Source organism: Paralichthys olivaceus, chromosome 18 (genome assembly GCF_024713975.1).
Source record: "Paralichthys olivaceus isolate ysfri-2021 chromosome 18, ASM2471397v2, whole genome shotgun sequence".
Lineage (NCBI taxonomy): Eukaryota > Metazoa > Chordata > Actinopteri > Pleuronectiformes > Paralichthyidae > Paralichthys > Paralichthys olivaceus.
In genome coordinates this window covers 19,517,501-19,541,357 of record NC_091110.1, presented here as the reverse complement: position 1 = coordinate 19,541,357, position 23,857 = coordinate 19,517,501, and the positions used below count along the sequence as shown (strand labels likewise).

The 23,857-nt window shown below is 43.1% G+C and overlaps 2 protein-coding genes and 1 long non-coding RNA gene across 4 annotated transcripts in view; 2 read left to right on the top strand and 1 right to left on the bottom strand.

Annotated features, from left to right (window-relative positions):
* onecut2 (one cut homeobox 2) overlaps positions 1–17,492 on the top strand; it is a 32,201-nt gene extending 14,709 nt beyond the window's left edge. The window contains exon 2 of the mRNA XM_069513676.1: positions 7,601–17,492. Within this exon, the coding sequence (XP_069369777.1) occupies positions 7,601–7,890 (290 nt within the window). The 3' untranslated portion in view covers positions 7,891–17,492. The remainder of the gene's footprint in view (positions 1–7,600) is intronic.
* Positions 17,493–20,357: 2,865 nt separating this feature from the next.
* The window catches only part of fech (ferrochelatase), an 8,143-nt gene continuing 4,643 nt past the window's right edge, over positions 20,358–23,857 (bottom strand). For both annotated transcript variants that reach the window (XM_069513675.1, XM_020105357.2), the window contains exons 10-11: positions 23,656–23,715; positions 20,358–22,612 (exon numbers count right to left, since the gene is read on the bottom strand). In XM_069513675.1, the coding sequence (XP_069369776.1) occupies positions 22,475–22,612; positions 23,656–23,715 (198 nt within the window). In that variant the 3' untranslated portion in view covers positions 20,358–22,474. The remainder of the gene's footprint in view (positions 22,613–23,655; positions 23,716–23,857) is intronic.
* LOC138405394 (uncharacterized) overlaps positions 22,882–23,857 on the top strand; it is a 1,253-nt gene continuing 277 nt past the window's right edge. The window contains exons 1-2 of the long non-coding RNA XR_011239127.1: positions 22,882–23,008; positions 23,113–23,188. This is a non-coding gene — a long non-coding RNA (uncharacterized lncRNA). The remainder of the gene's footprint in view (positions 23,009–23,112; positions 23,189–23,857) is intronic.

Below are 23,857 nucleotides of genomic sequence, written 5' to 3'. Positions count from 1 at the left end.
GATTGAGCTGAAAGATGATTTAAAAGGACGAGTAGACCTGAAGTAGAAACAAACAAGTGTACAAAGTCACATCCAACAAATCCTGTGATAAAATAAAGAACGATTGATTCTAGCAGCTACAACAACTTCGATTCTACATGTAAAATATAGAAATGCTTAATTATGCTGCACCTGTTTAATTGGACCAATTTAAGTGGGTCACAAGATGATTTTCAAGAATTAGAATAATTCTATGTTGTTGGATGTTGTATTATTTTGTGATTCTTACTTTGGTTTTGCTGTTTTCCGTTGAAGGTTTAGATGACTTTGTAGATGTCTCTGGTCAGAAGGAAAAGGGAGAGAAAGATAAATCACTGCTCACAAGTCACGTCCGCACTAAATTGAATTTTAGAGGTCACAAGCCAAAGGGTCAGAAGCTGTAAGGACCGGGTGAGGGTGTCGTCCCCGACCGGTTGATACAGGAACTCAACTCACACAGTGTAAAAACAACAGAGTATTGTTTCAGTAGGAAAAAGGTCCGAGTGTAGTTGAGTTCAGTGAAAATATAAATAATGAGAAATAAAAAGAAGGAACATGATAAAAAACACCTCGATTTGTTTTCTGCTTCTAACGCTACTGATTTTATCATCGTTGATTTTTGTTATCATCAGTATTATTATTAACAGCATGGATAAAGGACGGATGGATTAATAATAATCATTATTATTATGAACACATTATGTGTCGCAGGACGAGAGGTGGATGACATCAAACTCCTCTGAGGCCATTTCTTCATCAGCCCAATGACATCACTGGGCCGCCAGAGGCTCTGATTGGTCGGCCAGTTTCTCCTAGTAAACAAGTGGAGATACATTACAGTGTGTGTGTGTGTGTGTGTGTGTGTGTGTGTGTGTGTGTGTGTGTGTGTGTGTGTGTGTGTGTGTGTGTGTCGGCAGGCAGAGAGAGACCTTTGTCCGGTGATGTCATCACAGACCTTGTGGACATCCAGATTATACACAGATAAACCATCTCTCTGCACACACACACACACACACACACACACACACACACACACACACACACACACTCACACACACCCTCTTTGTTCCTCAGTCACAGGAACAGATTGGTTCATTCTGTGTCTTCACAGTAAAAACCTTCATATTAACTCTCAGGTTCAGTGTCGGTGGAATAATTCACTTCAGATCAGATCGTGAAACAAAGTCTGAGACGTTGTTGATGTTCTGGTTCTCAGCATCAAGCCCGGCGGTTTATACTGGAGTTACATCATCTAAAAGCAGAGTCATTAAACTGCAGCTGGGATCTGCGGCTTTTTAACGAACTCAAAACAGAGGGAACTATTTCCAGTGGTGGATGAATACACACTCACAGTCCAGTGCGGCAGGCTGGTGTATTTGAGATCGACTAAATAATTAACTGTGTGTTAATGCTAATGTCAGAACATCCGGGAGCAGGGCAGTGTTTGTGTTGTTATAGTTTTTGTGTAATGAAGCTTTATGACACAGAGGAGTGAGTAACAATATGTGTAGTATCACCAGCTTTATTCTGAAAACCGAAAAACTTCAGAATTGATTAATTGATTAATTGACCTAATGACACAACTAAAGGTTAACTGTTATATATAATAATAATAAATTATAATTAATTATCAAGTTTATCATTTATCAAGTACTAAGTCTGTAGTCATACTATGTGGCTCTCTTCATTATGTACTCAGCTACTAATACTACTATACTACTACTGTGTGTGTGTGTGTGTGTGTGTGTGTGTCTTTAGTCTGTTGTTCCATTTCCGGTTATCTTGTCAAAACGTAAGGAGGAAAGCATCGTAGTGCATTAAGCACAACCACAAACGCACACGCACACGCACACGCACACACACACACACACACACACACACACACACACACTCGTAGTGGAGAGTGCTGATTGCTAAGTGCTACATTGCTGTGTCTCTATGTGTGTGTGTGTGTGTGAGTTAAGTGCTGAGATCTGATGCATCATATCTGTCATGTTCAGCTTCAGCCTCTCACCCTCTCGTATTCTACAGTTTCATACATTTGTTCAGTTTCCTCGTTGTGTGTCCGTCACGCTCTGCACGACGTGACCCGTGACACCTCAGCTACGTCACACACGTCAACAGAACATGTCTCGGCCCTGCCGACTCATGACGGAGTGTCCAAGAACCAAATGTGGCGCCACACACAAGCAGGGAAGTGTACGTTAAAGGGCGACTTTACTACTTACCCTGCACTTATATGCCCTCTGTGTAATGGATACCAAGGCTTAAGTGGTAATGGTGTAATAAAAAAAGAAACAGAGAGAGAAGGAATGGAGAGAGAGAGAGAGAGGGAGGAGAGAGAGACAGAAAGGTACGAGGGGATGGAAGATGAAGGAAGGAGACAGGAAGGAGGGACGAAAATAAATAGAGGAGAAGAGAGTAAAGACAATGGAGGAGAGACAGAAGAGATAATGGAGACAAAGCTGAAAGAGGAAATAAGGACGAGACAAAAGATGGATGATGAACAAGAGGAATGAGTGGAGAAGAGAAAATGAGGGGGGAGACAGAGGAAAAGAGGATGATGGAGGAAGTGGATAATGAAAGACAAGAGTAAACATCAGTAAAATATCCAACGAGGCACAAATAGACGGAATAAAAAGAAAGGTAGAGATCCCCAGCAGCCGTTTGTGCCATAAATCCTTTTACTGACAGACGTCTGAGCCTTTATATTCAGTTTATTGATCCCAAACTTTCTGCTCTCTCTTTTAATTTCTGCTCTTTCTTTACCTCTCACTCTCGACCACTTCATCTCAATCTCCTCCTCTCGACTGCAGACAGAGGGAAAGAAAAACCATAAAAGAGGAAAACGTTCAATTTGCCGAGAAAGGAAATCTCCTAGAAAAGAACGTTTGCATCTGGAGATCTGAGGATGAAACAGTTGTTTGTTATGACATCTAACAATGTTTTTACCGTCATTGTGGATGTTTGTGGATATTTTACAGGTTTGACGATCGACTCTTAGATTAGTTTAGTGTCTGGTGTATTTTGATGGTAAAGATTAGCATTATTATGCTCAAGACTCTTTTTACATAGAAGCAGAGAAACCAAGTACAAGCGAAACACTAGAAATTAGCTTAGCGTTGTTGTTAATATTAGAGTTAGATTGTGATTTTTTAAAATTCTTTTATAACCTGTACAGTTCACTCATTGTTTCCCATAATGCATCGTGAAGAATAGTGTTCAGCTGATGAGTGTTAAGAGCTAAACTATGAGAACGGAACCAATTAACCAAAAATCCCAGTTTATGACATTAAGAGTAGATATTTCTCTACATTATTAAATATTACACTTCCTGGGACCTGTAGCTTTAATGCTAACAGAAGCTAGTGGAACAGATGAGGAGTGAGTGTTATAAAAGCCAACGTCATGTAGTCACACAGAACTTTATCACTGAGTACAAAGCTGTCCCAGTGTAATGAGGAGGGGTCTGTGATGTGCTGCCCTGTCGGAGTGTCGGTCGGTAGCAGGACACGTGCGCGGTGCCGTGGAGACTCAGGCTGTCATGAACAGACTACCAGGCCGTGATGCATCTCTGTGGTGAGGATGAAAACAGCCCGTAATGACTCTGCTCAGCTCGTCTCCCTCTCTGTCTGGAAAGTGAAACCAAAGCTCGCCGGCTCACTCACTTCCTGTCTCCCAACTTACTGAAACTTTAACTTCTTTATTATTGTACATGAATGAATGCAACATAAAATGAACGTGAGTGATTAGTATGATATCAAATATTTTTGGAATATTGGCGTTGGGCCTAAATTAGAACCTTGAGGGAAACTACATCTGTCTGTATGGAAATATCTGCCATCGCTACATAGCCTGCATTAGCATTAATAGCTGCACATTTTCCGTGTAAAAGAAACATTTCAAATACAGAATTAAACTCTTATAGTATTTCTCCATTCTGTCGGAGTGAGAGACGACTGGATGACTCACCATCGCCTCTTGAGGTACATTGTGGTATTGCAAGACAGGCCGGGGCTAGCTTCTCAACCTTCAGTCGATAAATCTGCAAGAAAAAACATTTAACTTAAAGTCAGTACGTTATTAATCAATGTTCCGCTGGTAACTACATCAATATTCTTACATGTGTCATCTTGAAGTAAAGGTTTTGTCGTCTCGTGGTTTTCTCTCACACCTCCCTTCATCTTCCTCGGCTCCTCCCGCTCTGTTCGTGCGTCTTCTTCTCTGTATTCACTTCAAATGGCTGCTTCAATAAAACATCACCTCCATGTTTCTATCGACGTTCCTCGGGCCTTGACTCTTGAAACCTCACTATAATACATCGATGTGTTTGCGGTGAGTGTTGCCAGCTCTCCACACTCTGCACTTGACTCGACCCTCCACCCGTGTGAGTGGAGGACGGGCTTTAAGAGGAATAATGCCGCTCTGTCGCCTCATTGGAAAGCTTGACCTCCTGGTTGTGAACAGCTGGTTGTGTTTTTTAAATGCAGCTCTTGTGCCTCTCTGTAGTTTCAGTGATCGACCTTGATCCAGGTCGTTTCGGGTTTATTGAAATGTCTGCGAACTCGTACAAAAGCAGTTGTTATCATGTTGGTGTTTACTCTGCTGATGATGTTGGGATCTGTTGGTTTTTAAAAACAGGATGAGGCAAACTGTTTCCGACATTCATGCTAAGCTAGGTTAACTCCACCCTGACAAGAGCTGAGTATAAAAACACAAAGAAAAATACTCTCCAAAATGCTGACAGCTGTGAAAAGTAAGCAAACCCTTTAAATTTGGAACCATCTTGTAAGAGAATGAACTTTACGAACCTAACCCTGACCCACAATGCATCATTCCACCAAGTTTCATTGTAATCCGTGACTTGTTTCGTTAGAACCAAAGATTTACTGCAGTTCACCATCCTAATTACTGCAAATACTGATATTACTGTATCATGTGATGATGACAACATAGATGCCGTCACCGTGTTAATGTATACTGACGTGGATGATGTCACGGTGACGGCTGATTACAGTAATGGCGATGACTGAAGCTGTGACAGAGCAACACAGAGAAACGAGCGACGCTCCTGGTTTCTGCTGATCTCGTTTACAGTTAGAGACGCAGAGAGAGAGAGAGAGAGAGAGAGAGAGAGAGAGAGAGAGCTGATGAAAGACAGAGGAACTGAGTTGTATTGATTCCTATTGATTCAAGCTTTACCTTTAAAGAACACACCCCCCTCCCCCCCACCGACGTACACTCTCCCCCTCCTCAAACCGGTAAACCCCGTTTGAATAATATAATTGTGTATTTGATCCTCACTGTAACCCCCGACCGCAGGAAAAAAAAGGACTGATTGAATCACTCAGGCGTGCTCTCTCTCTTTCTCTCTCTCTCCGTCCATTGATAGTGTGTGTGTGTGTGTGTGTGTGTGTGTGTGTGTGTGTGTGTGTGTGTGTGTGTGTGTGTGTTTGCTGCCCTTTTACACCAGGATGTGTCTGCACTTTTTTTAACCTAAAAAAACGAGTGTGTGCTGAGCTGCTCTTCATTAAGCTGCATTAGCAGAAAACACGATGGAGAAGGAGACGGGCGTCCATCTAAAGTGTTTTTACAGTATTTTAGTCGTTTATATTTCTTATTTGTATATTTGTTGGAATAAAACCACTTACTGAGCTTTTGTTTTATTATTTTTGTCTCGTGGTGTGCAGTATAAAATACTGAATACTCACAATAATCATAGAAGCTTCAACTTACTGTATTTTAAACCTTCATTCGGAGGAGATTTGAGTTTCAGAGAGTAAACAGAGGCTGATGTGTCAGCAGGACGTCTGTGAGGTGACTCTGATAATAACAGAAGAATAAATAGTCGAGCTCTGTTAGCTCACAGGCAGATGTTTCATCACAAAGACCATCCAGTAAATAGACGGGTCCAAAGTCCGGGATTTGACTCGAGTTTAGACTTAAACAAACAAAAAGATCTGGGACACATTTTCATGTTTACGTCTCCTAACTGTAGGAAATACTTTCAAAAATGAAATGTAGGTAAATCAAGTGCGAATACAATATGAGTCTATGAAATTGGTTGAACATAAACATTCATTTTCATTGTGTTTTAAAACTGAGGCTTGTTTCTGACAAATCTCCTATTTTTCATTCTCTTGTGGTTGAAAGCAACAGTCTCTCTCTCTCTCTCTCTCTCTCTCTCTCTCCCTCTCTCTCTCTCTGTCTCTCTCTCGCTCTCTCTCGCTCTCTCTCATATTCACAGATCAATAGTGCCACCTCCTGAGCATGTGGAGGATTAATATTCTCTTCACTAACATTTCAGAGAACACAAAGAGAAGAATTCATTCTTATATCCTGAACACGAGGAACATTTGTATTTTACTCATTTAGCTCTGTTTTATATATGTTTTCATTTACAGTCTTTATAGCTTCTCATCTGTTTCTTCTTCTCTCCACGTGTTTTACGGCAGATCCAAGCTGTAATCAAACTCTATTTAAATTCAAGTGGCTGTGTAGAGTCTGACTGGTGTGAATTTGGGGCCGAGAACTCCAATATTGGTTTTAAACAGAAGTCGTTATCAAACCCTAATTACTCAGAAATGTAATTGAGTCTTGGTATTTAACGTGATTATAAATATGTTGTAATAAGAAAGTAAATATATTTCCCTTCACGTAAAAGTAAACATGAAGTCTCAGTGTTTGTAGGCTGCTCGTTGTCGGGTCATTAAACGCTGTAGAACAAGCTGAGAGGAAACAGGAGCAGCGATGTGGTTGTGTGTGTCTTTGCGTGTCCGTGTGTTTACAGCGATGACAGTTTCCCCTTACATAATAGTTTTGTTACTGAATTGAGTCGGTAAATGAATTTGTATTGATCGGGCTGTGACTCGTGCATACTTAATTCAGGGAGGTAATCAAATCAAACGCACCCACACCTCCTCCTCCTCGCTGACTGACGGAGATTGAACAGCAGACACGTTAGTGGGGGTGTCTTTATTATGACCTCAGCCGTCGTGGTTCAACCCTGTCTCTCTGGTCGGTGCTTGATTTGGTGTTTGGCTGTTTTATTGATGGTTGGCTGTTTGGTTGGTTGGTTGGTTGGTAGATTTCCATAGCGAGCTACAGCAGGCGGAAACAGGGTTTTGCATTAAGGCTGAGTGAAGCTGCTGCATTGCCTTTGTGAAACCAATCTAACAAAGTAAAATCTACAGTGTAGAGACGCAGCGGTGTATACAAACACACTGAGACGTGTTTGACGTTATTACACTCAGAGGGGTTTTGTGTGTGATTGGAGACATGTTACGGGTTTGATTGTTTGTAGATCGATGAACGTCTGTACTTCATACAGTTCTCGAGTTGTAATCAATGAAACAGATACGATACAATAATGACGGAGTGGAGACGGACGGCGGGTAAACAAATATCTGATGTACACAATAATATGAATTCTGACTGGATCTTCTGTTTGTGTTTTATATGAGATGTTGCTGAACTCTCCTCCAACATTCAACTTTTTCTAATAACACAAACAACACTAATACTTTTATTGTCTCTCTTCCCCCCCCCCCCCCATGTCCTCACCGCCCCTCCCTCCTCGCAGCATGTAAACGGAAGGAGCAAGACACGGCGAAGGACCGCAACAACACACCAAAGAAGTCGCGGCTGGTCTTTACCGACCTGCAGCGGCGCACCCTGCTGGCCATCTTCAAGGAGAACAAGCGGCCGTCCAAAGAGATGCAGCTCACCATCTCGCAGCAGCTGGGCCTCGAACTCACCACCGTCAGCAACTTCTTCATGAACGCACGCCGTCGGAGCCTGGACAAATGGACAGACGAAGGAGGCAGCCCCGGCGGCCAATCTTCGGCGTCCAGCACTTGTACCAAAGCGTGATAATGGATGGCGTTGAGGGAGGAGGGGAGGGCAGAGGTAGGGGTGGGGTCTTGGTCGGGGTGGGGGTAGCGGGGTTGCTGGAAGGGATGAAGGGGGGTCGAGGGCGCGGGTCGAGGTTTCGTCCGGTCGAAGCGAGACGGAAAACCAAACTTTTTACATTTTTTTTGTTTGTCTGTTTTGCTTTCGTTGAGGGTGACAAACTGAGAGAGGGGCTGCTCACTGCGACGACTTGTTTGTAGCCAAACCGCCTTTTACAAACTCATCCAAAATCCATAGAGAAGCCGAAGGGTAAACTCGTCTTTAAAACACACAAACCTCACTGGGAAAAAGGAAGAAACCTTTGAATCGTAGCCTCCTGTTGGACAGTAAGCTCACACACTAGCCCAAATACCAAAGACTAGAAGACGATGTACGTTTTCTATTATGCAATATAAGCTAGGAACCAACCAAACAAGAAACCCATCAAAGCTTTATGACTGCAGAATGTGTGAGAAGCTCTGGGATGAGATAAATACATTCTCTGAGGTACTTAAACACTAAAATATTCAAAGATGACAATGACACATCAGAGTTCTCGTGTCGGGCCGTGAAGCTGCACAGCTGAATTTAAAAAGCTGTGGCCAAGTGTAAAGTCCGACTTTAGATGAAATCTCCCTTTTTTTTAACCAAACCAAAGACAAACCAGGGGACGAAAAGGGATTTTTCATTTAAGAGAAACTAAACCACGATTTAGCATCGAAGTTACAAACTGCAGTTTGACGATAATCTCTACACGAGGTGTTTTTGCTGGATTGTTTGCAGCGTGTGCTAACTTGACAAACCAGTGAACCTTGTGCAAAGATTAAACTTGAACCTTTTACATTTCTGCTAATTAACGTCTGACAATGAGAAACCGTCCAGTGACCGTTTTCATTTCGCTCTGAAGCTGACACCTGAAAACAAACCTGAGATCAGAAGTGACTTCCGTGTAAAAGAAGGAAACACCTGAGCTCGATCTCTGAAAAATCCACATGGATTATTCCTCACGTATAAACAATACTTCATCACCTGTGTTCAACAAAACAATGAGTTTTCTTTACGGACAAAACTCTTAGTTTCACCAAAGAAAAAGCAGCAGGTGATGATTTGACTCTTTAAAAGAGGCAGAGAGGGTTCGTAAAGTTAGGAAATGGCAAAATATGCAAGCACAAACAAACACACACACACACACACACACACATTCATCGAGGAACACGCAACTTTCCTCATAATTTGAGCCGAAACATAGAATTACGAGCTTAGTCAACATTCAGCGGAGTGTTGGTGTATAAATTATGAATATATGAAAAGTATGTGAGCACAATCTTAAAGCACATTTTCTTTGCAATAGAACTGGGGCTCTCTGCCGAGTGGTCTTCACATCGTAGAAAACTCAGGATGCCATTTTTTCTAAACAGCGGCTGAAATCCATTCGGCATCTGTCATTACACATTGTAATGTACAAACAAACACACACGTGAGACACAAAGACACACACACACACACTGTTGCTGACACACACACACTCAAGTTTAAAGAGTTGTTTTTTTTCCCAGAATTCCCACCCTGACCAAAACCTCGTCAGCTAAACCAAAGCTAAGCTCCAGTTTACCCAGGCTTCATCCATCCATCGTTAGCATGTGACCTCATCAGGGCAGCGTTTCCACTTAGCATTTTAGCGCTAGCACAACTTCTGTTCTCATTCAGAACAAAGATGCTATTTAATGACATTTTAAGACAAATCTCTGGTCAAAGTTCACGATTTGGAATTTACAAGCATAATTTTTAATGCACAAACAACTCAGCTGTCGTTGAGACACGAAGCAGCAGACGCAGTCTGGATTTACCCAAATTTACCCAAATCCAAAAGGCTCAATCTGTGACTGCTCCACATTTATGTTGCTGAAATCATTTAATTGGACGGACATGGTGAAACATGAGGAAATCCAAAGAAAGTCAGTAATCGCTAACAAAGCTTTTGTGTTGAATGTAAAAACTCCACTGGCACCTTCCTCACCCAAAAAAAGAATCTTTTAGAATCAGCAAAATCTTCCAGCTCCAGGTTTTGGTTATTTCCCGACTGTGTTTACTGAAACGGTTCTTAGTTCAAACCTGCTCAGATTCAACCTTTTGGTGTAAATCCAGCTGTGGAACTAAGATGCTTTTTGGAGCTGCCATCACAGATATCTCCCCCAAAAAACTCTCACCACATCAGCAGACAGACGCAAAACCAGCGAGCAGGCTGAACCTGCGGAGGACGGACTGTCCAGGCGAATCAGGGCCTTTGTAATAGTTAAAGAGGACAATCTAAAGACGATGCCTGGCAGGTCCGTCTCTCTAAAGGGTCGGCGAGCTGGAACACAAGAGTTCAGGTCTTGATGCTGCAAACAAACCATTCTGATTGAGTCTTTGGTCGTAAACTTCAAACTGTGAGAATTATCACGATTTCCACGTCCTTGTTGAGAGATCAGCTCTAATCCAGAACAAATCAAGTTTGCTCACTTGTTTTTGTGACGGGAAAGAAATCAGACTCAAACCGGTTTTGGTTCGCAGCGAGTTCGATGCTTGGTTAAGACGATGGAACAAACCAAACAGGCGAACTGAGAGACGAGATCTGTTTGCCCGTCTCTTAAACTGCCTTTCGTCCATTCGAGCTTTACCAAGCGTCGCTCACGACCAAATCCTGCCCCTTGATTTTAGTTTGACACGTCATAATGTACAGCCTTTAAACATCGTGTAAATACTGACGAACAAAAGACCTCAGCCACCTCCTGCTCAGTTTCAACAGCTTTCACCAAACACAATCACCTCATCAATCATCTCTCACTCAAGCTACCAAACCAAAAAAAGAAACCAAACCAAAGGAAAGGCGTCAGTCAGCAGCCCCTGCTCCTGAGAAACCCCAGGCTGAGTCCCGGCCGGGTTAGAGGCAAGCCAAAGGCTTCAAGAACGATTTAAAATAAAAATGGACACTTGAGACTTTTTCTATTTATTGACAAATCGAAACCAAAGAAAACCTTTTTCTGCACCTAACTGTTCCAACAAACGGAAAAAACTAGCTGAAGATGGAAGAGAATTATTACCAAAAAGGAAAAAAAAAAAAAAAAAAAAAAAAAAGAGTGGTAGCGACGATGTGGAGGACAAAGGTTGACGACGAAGACAAGGAGGGAGGATAAACGCAAGGATGACATCACGGAAGTGGAGAAGTAGCTTTGTTCTGCCTGATGTTGCGTCGGGCCGTCTCTAAGGGGAAGAAGCAAGTCGGTGACTGAAAAGGGTAAAAACCACACGGGACGGAGGGGAAGAGTGAATGGAGGACGACGACGGCCATTTTCTTCCCTCCGACCCCCAAAAAAAGGCAGAACATTAATGTGTCTCTCACGGTTGAAGAGTGTCTTTAACGTGTGCCTATGCAGTTTTTCAAAGTAAAAAAATGGTTACGAGAACAACAGAAACCTCATCAGCTAACAAACCAAAGATTCACCGTTAACTCCAGCAGCAGTTCCACTTCCCCCCCCGAAAAGACAAAACTCAACTTTGGCAAATCTGCAGCGACCGCTGCTCGATTCACACAAGATTATTCCTCAACAGCGGAGAAACACCGCTAGGTTAGCATACAGGCTAAATGAGGATAGTAACGTTTATCTAATTCATTTTAATTCACGAGTACCTAGCTTAGCGTCCCTGTAGATTACAATGTTCAAAGCTAAATCGTCCAAAGCATCAGATATTTAAAGGGTTGCTCCTCCAGCATGTTGTCAACACACATTCACAAACTTGTCGCTCAAACTTTGCTCTTTGTTTTGTATTCTGGTTGTTTTCATTCACCTGCTCCACAGGACAAAGTCTACCTCCAACTATCTCCAGCAGTAGCAACAAGAGCTGCCAGACAACAGCACAGAGGCAGTTTATTCATATTTTCTCTTTGCGTTAATGTTCGAGATGAACGCTTGGTGCAAAACCGCGGAGGAAAAAAAACTAGCCAGCTCTTATTCAAAGGCTTCCATCGTACTTTTTTTTTTTTCCCGGGGGATTCAAACCCTCCACCTTTGCACGTTGAGCTTGCTGTTGTCTGACGAGCTTCCTACTGCAGAGAGAGTGACAATGTGACGCTATGTGAAATGTACAGTGCATACCAAAGATTTTCTGCTGTACAAACAGTAGCACACTGACACCTTCCATGTCTTCATTCCCATTTAATTGTTGAGATCGTGGATCTGCGATCAAAATCAATCACTTTCTTTTTTACGTTAAGTCGCGGTGAAGCTCGATTTGCTGGATCCGAACTTTTTTTACTTTTCACCGAAACCATCCGGAAACAGCTGAAGCGGAAATAAGCAGGAATTTAAAAATCTACAAACAATATTGACCAGAAAATTAAACGTTTCTTGTTTAAGATACTTTTTAATTTAAATGATTTTCAAATTGTTTAAAAAACCAACAATCTGACGGACTCAGGTCCGACGGACTAAAGTCTGCTCCGTCGAGTTTTGGCTCACGAGACAATGTTCCGCTGGTTTGGGTGGAAACGTAGAACAAATTTTGGATTTCCGTTTGTTTTCGCCCACGTTCTCATGTTGGAGGAGGAACTTCACGGACACAATGATGCGTGGACACGTTCACTGCCCCGCGGCTAACAAACCCACGTTAGTTTGCTCTTTGGGGGGGGGGGGGGGACTACGCTGCTGCTCCATATGTACAACGACAATAATGAAACAAAAACCAAAAAAAAAACACTACATCAACACCCGCTGAGAGAAACTGCTCAAATATCGGTCAAATAGCTTTATCCTTAGTTTTCTCTCTCTCTTTCTGTACGTAAAGCTTTAAGTCCAAAGAAATCCTCCGCCCACCCGAACCTCCCATCACACAGACCACGCCCAGCGGAGGGGCGTGGTTTAAGGTTCAGGGGGCGGCGGCCATTTTCCATTCCCACTCGCAGGTGAGTCTGGACGAAACAGACGAAATCTGCCGAACCAGAAACCGAGGGGGGGGGGGGGGGGGGGGGGGGGGTACGAGGCCTGAAACCGTCCCAAAGAGGTTTTGATCACTTGTTTGTTTTGAAGTACTTAGAAATGATTTGCCAATACTTATGTGTCAACTAATACTACCACTATGTTTCTTCCTAGGTTCTTGCAATATGTGATTTTTTTTAATTTAATGTAATTTATGTTTTCTTTTTAATTGTGAATTAATTTAAGCGAACAAATTTTGTTGCCAAATCTCCCTCTGAACCCTTCCCCCGATGATTAGCTTTGCCAAAGTTTACATTTACATCCTTTTCTTTCTGTTCGACCGTGTATTTATTTATGAGGTGTTTTAGAACACACTAGTTTTGTACTTAATAATTTAATGTTATTTAATTAGATGTAATTGTTTTTTGATGAATATTTATGAGTATTTAAGAATGTTAGTTGCATCAAAGATGCAGTGCTTATGCCAGGCCTGTTAATTTATTCTTTGTTAGCTTTACTCTAAAAAGCAAAAGAAATGTGTTATGAATGTTTAGACTCGATGACAGAACAATGTAGGAATGTCCGATTAGACGTACGTATTTCTGAATGTCAACACTTGCTCTCACTCTTTAGCCAATCAATATTTTTTATTTGTCCTGGTAACGATTTTTCTTTTTCGAAATGGAAACAATCTCTTTATGACAAATAACAGTCGACTGAACGATGAGCACTGCATCTGTTTTCATTTGATTTTCCTTGTGATTTTATGGATAATTTATTTGTCGTTTTGATTTGATTTTCTTTGCGTCCTGCTGACCATTGTTGAACAAGCAATGACTTTCAGACTGATGTTCTAGTGACACTTGATCAGGTGACGTAAGGGCCACACGCGGATATGAACAGACTCACCAAAGATAACTGGAATCCTCGGGAGGCCAATAAACTGTGTGTGTTTGCATCCACGCAGCTCATACACGGGTTAATGTCTCCTTCATACATGTGAAGAGTCAAACAGAGTTCAGCTGCACGTCATGTCAGACATCTTCTTAACCAAACTGGACGGTTAACGGGACATGGGGAAAAAAGATTTCTTCGTGATAAAGAAAAAGAAATTATTTGTGTGCACGAACCAAAAAAAGCTGATTTTCTTTTTCCCCAGAGTAAATCTCGTATTTCTGTCGGGGCTCAAAAGCATTTGTGTGTATTTGTGTTGGAGCTGAAACAGGGTGTTAAGTTCCTGGTGCACACTTTGAACACTCCATGTAACCAGGAAGGTGTCGAAAGCATTTTTATGACGATCAAACAATTACAATTTGCTCATTTTGATTTATTTGACGTTTAGATTTCTAGGATTTTGTGATTTGAATATAAACCGTCCAGTTGTGATGTCCTCTCGAAGATGTTTGACACAACACATCTACACACCAGCTGACTTCTGTGTGTGTGTGTGTGTGTGTGTCTGCGACTGCGTGAATGCAAACACACCGACTTGTTTCGCTCGTCAGGAAGGAAAAGTCCCTTAAAGCTCGCTGCTTCTCAGACTGACTTTGTGAGTGTGTAAAAAGTAAAAAAGAAAACTTTCTATTTCAATAGTGAGAACCAGAGAGGCTACCTCACTGACTTTCCATTTGTCCTTTTAATCGTGTTGATGAAACCAAAGAAACCAAAGATTTTTTTCCTCTTCAGTACGGTCTGCGCTCACCTCCATGACTCTGTGCTTTCTCTCCTTAACGTCACACTCACTCCTCCTTTCCTCTCTTTTCTCTTTTCTCTCATTTTCCGTCTCTCTCGGCCTCGCGTCGTCTTTTCTCCTCGGGATAAAGAACGAGTGTGAAGTGTGTGAGCGTCGGGTCGGATGCTGAATTTCAGGGAACACAGGCAGAAAAAACACAGATTACAGGAACGCTGATCTGCAATGTCGCATCAATCGCTTAGATTATCAGAACGGTTTTAATTTGAAATGTCAAGAAACAAAAAGATTTAAAAACGTGTTTGTTCTGCAGCTACAAGGACAAAAAACACAAACTACACTAAAACAAATCCCCGGTCCTTAGAGTCCAACATTTTAATTTCTGAAACATAACAGTGTTTTTTTTCTGGGATCAAAACTTAGAACTCTGCCATTTGGCTTCCCTTCTTACAAGCATGTGACTGTAAAATCAAACCGGGGAAGACAAATGGCTGAAGGGACAAACCCTCGTGTGCAGGGTTGAGTCAGTTTTCAGTCTTCTGCACAAACAAAGACGTCGAGGGCTTTTGTTGCAAAGTACGAGATACCCGTGGACGAGTGCCTTGTCTGAACCAAAGCGAAGTCGAGACTCTCTCTCTCTCTGTTGTGCTATAAAACTTTACCTCGGCTCGAACGCCCGAGTTCCCTCTGTGCTCTCTGGTGCTTTGCAACGCAATCAACACAAAGACATCCAGAGCGATACCAAAGGCTTCCTCTTCTGTTCCACTCCTTTACCATCCCCTCTTCTTCCTTCTATCTTTCTTTCTCGTCGTTCTTCCGGAGCTGAGTTTCCACTCCTCCTGAGTTTCCCTCCTCCTCCTCCTCCTCCTCCTCTTCTTCTTTCAAATGGTTGCAAAGCTTTAAATGATGAAACCATGGAGACAAGCGTGTGAGCGTTGTGCGCAGACCGTGCTCTTTACCGAACTGTTGCAGATATACCTCATAGACACTAGTGGTAGGATGTTATAATAGCGTATGTCATAAATTATTCACTTGCTCTTCTTCCTTTTTTTTTTTTTTTTTTTTTTTGGTGACTGTAACTTAAAAATGAAACAAATGTGGGAAAAAAAGCTTTATACATTTTTAAGTTGTTTTTTTTCTAATCGTTAAAAAGGTGCGCTAAAACCAAAAATGAGAAATGCTTGTCTTCTTCTATGCTCTCTCTCTCTCTTGTTGATGTATTACTGTCTTCTCTCCGTCCCAGCTGCCGCGGACGGACGGATTTATTCTTTCAAAATCTTCTTTTATGTTTTTGGGTTATTTTGAAGAAGGGGGCGCTGTTTCCTCATGTGGACTTTTTATTTTGGGATCGGGAACATTGTTGGAATGATGCCAGAATAATACCGGCTTCTCTGATCCACTGATTTCATTTTAAATCCGACCACGTTTCACCTGATTGCATCGTTCTTTTAAATTTGAATCATCACAGCTTCATCACCACACAGCCGCGCTATAGCCCAGATTTTATGCATGAGTATATTTACGATTAGCTAGCCGTGTAATGCATTGTGATTCTTATTATTAATCTCATCATTAGCACCCTCTCATTTCATTTCACACTCTGTATGCTCGACCGCACAGCTTTACGTTGCATTAGTCTGACCTTTGACCTGCTGAGATAAAACGTGACGCGTCACAGCGAGAAGGAACCACGACATTTAACATGAATTCTGTCGGTTGAACGAGGACACACGGGATTTATGAGACATTTAAAATGCGACACGATGGCGCAGCTGCACCGACCTGGTCCGTCTGAAGGTTCACTCCTGAACACGACTTCTCCCAAACCTGAAAATCCCAAAGAGAAAGTGACGTTATTCAGAGGTGAAGTAAAACGATGAAATGATTTTTAAAACAAAACAAACACATGAAATTCTTACGTCAATCAGAAGAACCCGAGGTGAATGGTCTGGATTGGGCAGATAAATTATACGCTGTGGTTTAAACCATTTTAAAGTGGGAAAGTGGAAGGTTTTAGCCTCTAGGGGGCGTAAAGTGACAACTTCATATTTGAACAATGCGAACAAGGAACGAAGGAACAAATGAGCGGATGAACAAATCGATCTCAAACTCCCGATAACAAAAAGATGATTTTCTTACAGTTCCCTCTGAGTCCAGCCTCACGATTACTGACGGAGAAGAAAAAACAACCGACGCTTAATAAGCGTTAACGTTTTGATGCTAGCGTCACTTCAAGCTTTCGAGTTTGACCAAAGGCCAAAAGTATTTAAAGTTTAAATAGTGTTAGTTAAAAACAAAGCACTTCCAGTCGTACACGTCTTCCATCCCTGATCAGCGTCTGAGCATCAAACATCGACACGGCTTCACATTAATCCAGAATCCAGATTATTTTTTTTTTTGTGTGTAACAAGATAAATTTGCATCATATTTCTGGATCTTAGCAGCTGAACGAATCTTTACATTTGTTAAACTGCATTTTAAAAAACCACAGTTTTAATTTGATCATCAGCAATAACAACAGTGAGAGGTCAGAGGTCAAAGTGTTTGTTTGAACAGAATGATTTTTTAACTTCACTGAAATCAAAGTTTCATCAAAGTGTTTTCTCCCCGAACGTCTGAACAAATGATCCAATCATTCTCTCCCAACGAAAACCCATCAGTCGTTGTTTCCTTTCCATTCACTGTTGTTTATTTCGTTTTTTTGTTTTTTACATTTTCTTTCATCGTTGTCGTACAGTAATCAAAAATCAAATTATGCATTTTTATTTTTTTACATTTGGTTGGAACAGAAAAGAGAAGTGACTGAAAACTTGTGGTGTGGAATAAAACGATGATCAAACATGAAGGAGATATTTGGAGAATTAATGTTGTTCCACTCTATGTATAAAAGACGAAAAAAAAAAAGTCAATAAAGAAATCACAATGGTCTTATCCATGTACAGCCGATCCTCCGCGTGTGTTTTCTTTACTCAAAAAACTCTGATGAGAATCAGCCGCAGCTTCATGTGCTCAGAGTTTCTACTTTTTCAACGTCTCGTTTCTGCTGCTTGTGTGAAAACTTCACGTTGTTGCATGGTTGTTCAGTAAAATGTCCACTAGAGGGCAGTGTGCCTCTTAAGAAAGGCCGAAGTTATCGATGTTACCGGGCGAAGTTTCAGTTAAAAACTAGCAAAGTATCTTTAAAGAGTTCTTCCATTGTTGACTTTTCTTCCTCGTGTCCTAGAATCTTATGTCCCCCCCCACGACTTCTGCTGGTTCTGGTCCGTTTCGTCCGTAAACTTTCAGAGAACGTGGACAAATTCAAAAAACTCCTTTTAGTCAAGAATCTGTTTTAAGATAAAAACGTTGCTTTAACGCCTCCGTCACCTTCTGTCTTCTCCTTCCTCTCGTCTCTCTGTGTGTTTTCATACCAGCGTTCCATCTCCTCCTCTTCAATACAACCTGTCACTTCTCCCCTTCAACCCTCCTCTTCCTCACCCCATTCAATCACTCGCTCCTCTTCCTCTCCCTGTTGCCAGGGAAACAGCGGTCCATCCTGTCTCTGTTAATCTGCCAGCGTTGTCTTTCTATTGCCTGCGGGTCAGAGGCCCGATAAGGAGGCCAGAGCGTGGGAAACCAAAGAACGACTGATTTTTTTAAAGTTGGGGAAACGACGGCGTTCTTGAACGTGACACAGACGGCCTGCGGGGGAAACGTTAGCTGTGGCAGAATCAGGTTTTACTCTGATCGCTCCGAGCAGACGAGCGTGGACTCGACCCCGCGGTCACGTCGGAGGCTGATGTGAGTCATAAATACCTTTTGATTAAATATCCTGGAATCTGTCGCTCCGGACTCAAACTCGGAAGATTGTCGTCATGAGACGAACCTGAAAATCCAGAGAAGAAAATATGTGACGGGAACAGACGTGAGCATGTGACTGTTCTGGAAACCTGTCTTCTATGGACTGACCAGCAGGGGGCACAGTTTCTATAGACGTCTATAGAAAGTGACTTTAAACGAATTGTTTGAATTCAAAATCAAACTCTCTCTATCCGTCCTTCTGCCTCCTCGCTTCTTTCCTTTGTCTCCATCCCTCCATCTCTCTCTCCTCCTTTCATCCCTCCCACTTCACCTCTGTTGCCTCCCTCTAACTTTTATCTTCCTCTTCCTCCCTGTTGTCTTTCATTCCTCTTCCTCTTTCCATCTTCTCCCAATTTTTTTTCCAATTTCTGTGTCTCTCTCTCTCTCTCTGTAGAAATCAATGGTCGTTCTCTAAATAGGAGGTCACGGGGGTTGCAGGCGCTCGCGTCGGCTTTTCAATTACAAGCAGCCTGAAGTCACCCCCCCCCCACACACACACACAGCCCCTCCCCCACAGAGCTGCTTGGCCGACAGAAAAAGAGAAAAGATTTTAGAAAGACTTGAACGTTTAAGAGTTCTAGAAGTTAAAGACTTTTTGCAGGTGACTGGATGTATTTTCTTTTCTTCACTCTGTGGCACTAGGTGGCGCTGAAGCACAGCATTAAAGCTCCACTGTGTAGGATTTAGTGGCATCTAGTGGTGAAGAGGGGAACGTCCTGTCCTGTTCTTTAAAACTGCAAGATATTGAAACTTTTCCGTTTTCTGCCGGTTGAGAGGAGATGAGGAGACAAGGAGACAAGGAGAGGAAAAGGATGGAGTGATGATGAAAAGAGGAGATGAGGAGACAAGGAGACAGGGAGAGGAAAAGGATGGAGTGATGATGAAAAGAGGAGACAAAACAAGGAGACAAGAGAAAAAGGAAGAGAGATGAAAAGGTCAGGGAGGAGAACAGGAGAAAAGGTGAGGAGGAAAAAAGAAGAGGGTGAATTGAACGGAGGGATTGTTGGCTGCATTTAAAAAAACTCTGATGGCTCTGATGGGGGGGGGGGGGGGGGGGGGGGGGGGGAGAAAAGAGGGGAGGCGCCCTCAGGGGTTATTGGGTCGTGGACAGCCAATCTCTCTCAGCTTAATCAACAGCAGCAGAGGTGATTGCAACACCGCAGGGGACTGCTGGGAAAAAAAAAAGAGATGGAGGGAGGAGGCGGGGGAGAGAACGAGATACGAATGAATGGGAAGGTGTGGAGGGGAGGAGGGGGAGGACAGACATGGAAGATGAGGAAAAGATTGGAAAAGGGGGGAAGAACAGGGGGTGAGGATGAAGAGAGATGGGGTGGAGGGATGAGAGGGAGGACAGAAGATTGGAAAAGATAAGGAGAGAGAGATGCAGAGGGAGGGAAGGAGGGAAGAGGATGTGAGGAGAAAGAAGAGGTTAATGATGAAAGAGATGAGAATGAGGGGAGGTGGGAAAAAGGAAAAGAGGTGAAAAACAGACAAAGGGTTAGAGAAAGAAAGAAAGAGGAAAAACTAGAACCTGAAGGAAGCAAAGAAAAGTGAAGCCTGATCATCCTGATCGCCCCCTGGTGGCTGGATGCAGTACAGATCATAAACACTGCCTCCTCCATGTTAGCAGATGGGACATTTTAATGGATCCGTTTTTCGTTCTTATCACGTCGACGTGTTCGTGTTTCTGATGAGTCTGGTTTTAATTAATTACTTGATTATATAATAACGGGTCTTAACGACCTGACTCCTGATTGGTCGAGTGTTTCAGCAGCTCCACACTTTTACACCGACTCCGCCCCGTCGAGAAAAAAAGATGTTTACAACCAGTTCACGATGTGTGTGACGCTGAATCGTGTGTGTGAGTCTCACCATGTGACCTGCGACCAGCATTTTTGGTCACACTCACATTCGTGCATCCGCTCAGTGAACGGACTCGTTAAGAAGCCACACGGACCAACACCTGGTTACTTTCTCTTTTTATTCCATTTCATTTTGCAGGAAGACTCTTGGTTGGGTGTAATCGCACTGTTAGTATCATGTCAAAAAAAAAAGACAGTGAACAGACAACTGAAATAAATAAATCCAAACAACCCAAAATATACTGGAGCTGCAACAAAGCTGAAGCTTCTTAGTTTTCTGTACACACACGACAACGTTCAGCTCCACACACACTCAGAGCAAAACTCTCAAAACAGCAGATACACGTGAGAATTCAAAATAAATTAGAAAAACACATTTGTGCAGGAAAATCCAGCCTCACTGACTTTAACATGTTTCCTGCCGGAGCCTCACGTTCTTCTCTTTTCTGATTTTCAGTTTGAGTGAAGATCAGATTTCTATTGTTTGAGTTTTGTCACACTGTGACGAGTTTGGGAGTTTTGTGTGACAACAAAACTGTGTTTTAGCTCCGGAAAATATCTGGAAGATTGTTTCCGGAGTTCGACTCGTTCACAACAACATGCGGGGGACATTCAGGTGAGGGGCGGGGCCTGTAGAGCAGCAGGAGGCGGGACATGTCGTATAAATTGCGCCGTGTGAAGATCAGTGTTGTTGTTTACAGCTCGTCCACGCCGGCGTCGGCCCTCATCACCAAAACATCTGGAACCTCCTCGTCTTTCCACGTGGACGTCTTCAACTTGAGATGTTTGTGTTCTTCTAGTTTCACGTCCGTCAACATCAACAGGCTAACGCTCTCTACACTGTCACATGGGCTGACATTAAAAAAAAAAAAAAAAGGGAAAGTGTCGGCAGCAACAGACTCGGACACGTGCGTCCTCACAGACTCTCAAGAAAATGTCAGGATGTGTCTGAACAACTGTTGTTGGTCGTGGATCTAAACCTCACTCAGGAGCCGTCACTGGCTCCGATCACAGCAGGAAACTGTAAAGTCAGTGTTGCACATATGAAACGTACATTAAGCACAAAGTCCTGTATTTCTAATTAGCCGGTGTAAAAGGCACATTGTCATGGATTAAGAAAACAGCAGGAGGGAGGGGGCGGGGTCAGAGGTCAAGTAACTGCCTGTGAATAGTGGAAGATTTGACTTTGATATTTTACACACATCAAAGTCTCGTCCCGAGCGAGCGGAGCAGCATTAGACACCCCAACGTTATTTCACGTCAGCCGGAGAGTCCCGACCCCTGAGCGACAGCTACCCTCTGACTCGCAGTGGAAATCACGCGTCGCCTCTTTCTAGTCGTTAGCTCTATTCAGCACCAACATCGATGGCGGTTTAACGCGGTGACGGACGCAAACGCTCACGTGAATAAATCTGTGCGTCGCGACTTCGACGAATTCGTTTGAATCACTATTCCCGCCTTTTCTCGCTCTTGAACTCACCAATCGGGCAGCAGCGTTGGAGCAGCACCCACCGTCACCAATCACATTGAAGGGATTTCAGCAGAATGGGCGGGGTTAGTGGCGGGAGGGCCGGCGACGTGTGCGAGAAGGGCGAGGAAGAGGAACAGCCAACCAACCAGATCCCATGTGCGGCGGCGACAGAGTCGTCGTGATAGACTGTTATTGATTTAGCACCAGCGACAAGTAAAACAGGGTCTCTGATAGAGGTTTGCAGGGGCTGAGTGAACGGAATGTAAGCAAAGAAAACGAAGTAAACAGAAAAAAAAAAAAAAAAACTAGTGCAACGCTTGTTTGTATGAAGCTGGGATGTGAAATGAACAGTTTCTGAAGAGCGTCACTTCTTCTTTCTACGCAAACGCTCGTCTAATAGTTTCTGCAAATCCTCAGAGTTTCTGTTAAACTCACACATTTCTTTATTCAAGGACCTCTCGGTTCGAGAGCAGGACTTCTTAATGCTTTCAGTGCGTCCGGTGTTTAAACTACAAGACGTCGATCTTCACTGGGAGAAATAAAAAATATTCAGACTCCTCCCATCCACGGTACAAAAAAAAAAAAAAAAAGTCTTGATGTATTTGCAGAAACTATTTGTTCTGTTCTTCACGTCACATTGTTCATTATCCTGACTCCTGCGGGAGAAACTTTGAGAGAAGCTTCTGTTTGTTGAAGGCCTGTGTCTGTGTGTGTGTGTGTGTGTGTGTGTGTGTGTGTGTGTGTGTTTCTATGAGAGTTTCTGGCTGGCGAAGAAGGCCTTGGTCTCTCCACAGGTGGGGTTAGTGCACAGCGGGCAGCGCAGGGTCAGCTGACGGGAACACGGCTCGTTGGACTTCAGGTGAGACTGGACCAGGTCGGCCAGCGCCTGCACGGGACAAACGACACACACAATCAATAGAGAGAGAGAGAGAGACTCTGTGACGTCAGCCGTTGGTTTGTGAGCTGCTGTTCTGAAGCCTCAGTTTGAGTTTTGGTCCAGCGCCATCTTGGTTCTGTTTTTTCACGACTACACCCCTAACCTGCACCTGCTGGATGTCACCAGCTGTCAATCACACTGTGGGCTCCACCCCTCGGGTCTGTTTGACTCTGAATGATCATGATTGATAAATGAACGTCAGCTGTTTGAAGAAGACTTGAGACTGAAACTCCGGAGGAGTTCGCTGAGGTTGAGTCATTTCCTCATTGTTGTTCTTCACATCACAGAACAGTTAGTTCCTCCTCCCTCGAGGAGGAGAACTGATGAAGAAGGAGAGAATCAGGGGTGAGACTAAACCACAAGTTTGTAATCTAACAGGGGGATTTAATCAAAAAAATTAACCCCCGACATCGACCGGACTCTGAGCCGTAATTTTCTCCATCTTCCAGACGCTGCAGCTGCAGACGGCAGGAGACTGATGCAGCTCACGAGAAACGAAAACCACACCGAGGAAACCATCCTTCAGTAACTACCAACTAATCATCCTCTGGATATTGATTTATACACTCTCACTCTCTCACACACACACAAAGACACACACACACACACAGACTTGGTGAGAGGTCTCCGAGCGCGGCAGGTTTGACCAGCGAGTCAGCCGGGCGCTTCAGTTCTACTGTAGTCAGCTTTAAAGGTTCCCATTGATCTGCCCCCTCACTTTAATAAACCCAACACACACAGCTGGAGGTGCCTGTTGTGAGAAAGGTTGTGGGGTTGAGGATGAAAGGAAGGAGAAGAGGTAAGACAGGAAGGAAAGAAGGGAGAGAAAGGGGTGAGGAAGTAGGTGAGGATCTATAAACCATCTCCTTCCTGGAGTTCACTTCACTTCACAGAAGCTTCCCTCCTCCTTTTCCTCATTATCTTTCTCCCTCTTTCCATCCTTTCTTTTTCTGTCGTCCATTTTTATTCACAGTTTGCTTTGGAAAACGTACCTTCATGAAAATAGGATTCCCGTTCAACGACTCCGCTCTCCTGATGTTCTCCACGCCACACTGACGAGAGAAAAACCACAGCACAGATTCACATATCCCACCGAAAACAGAATGTGTGTGTGTGTGTGTGTGTGTGTCTTCTGTCCTTAAGAGGATCCGTCCAGTATTAAAAATTGACCGTGAGGACATTTTTGAAAAGTGA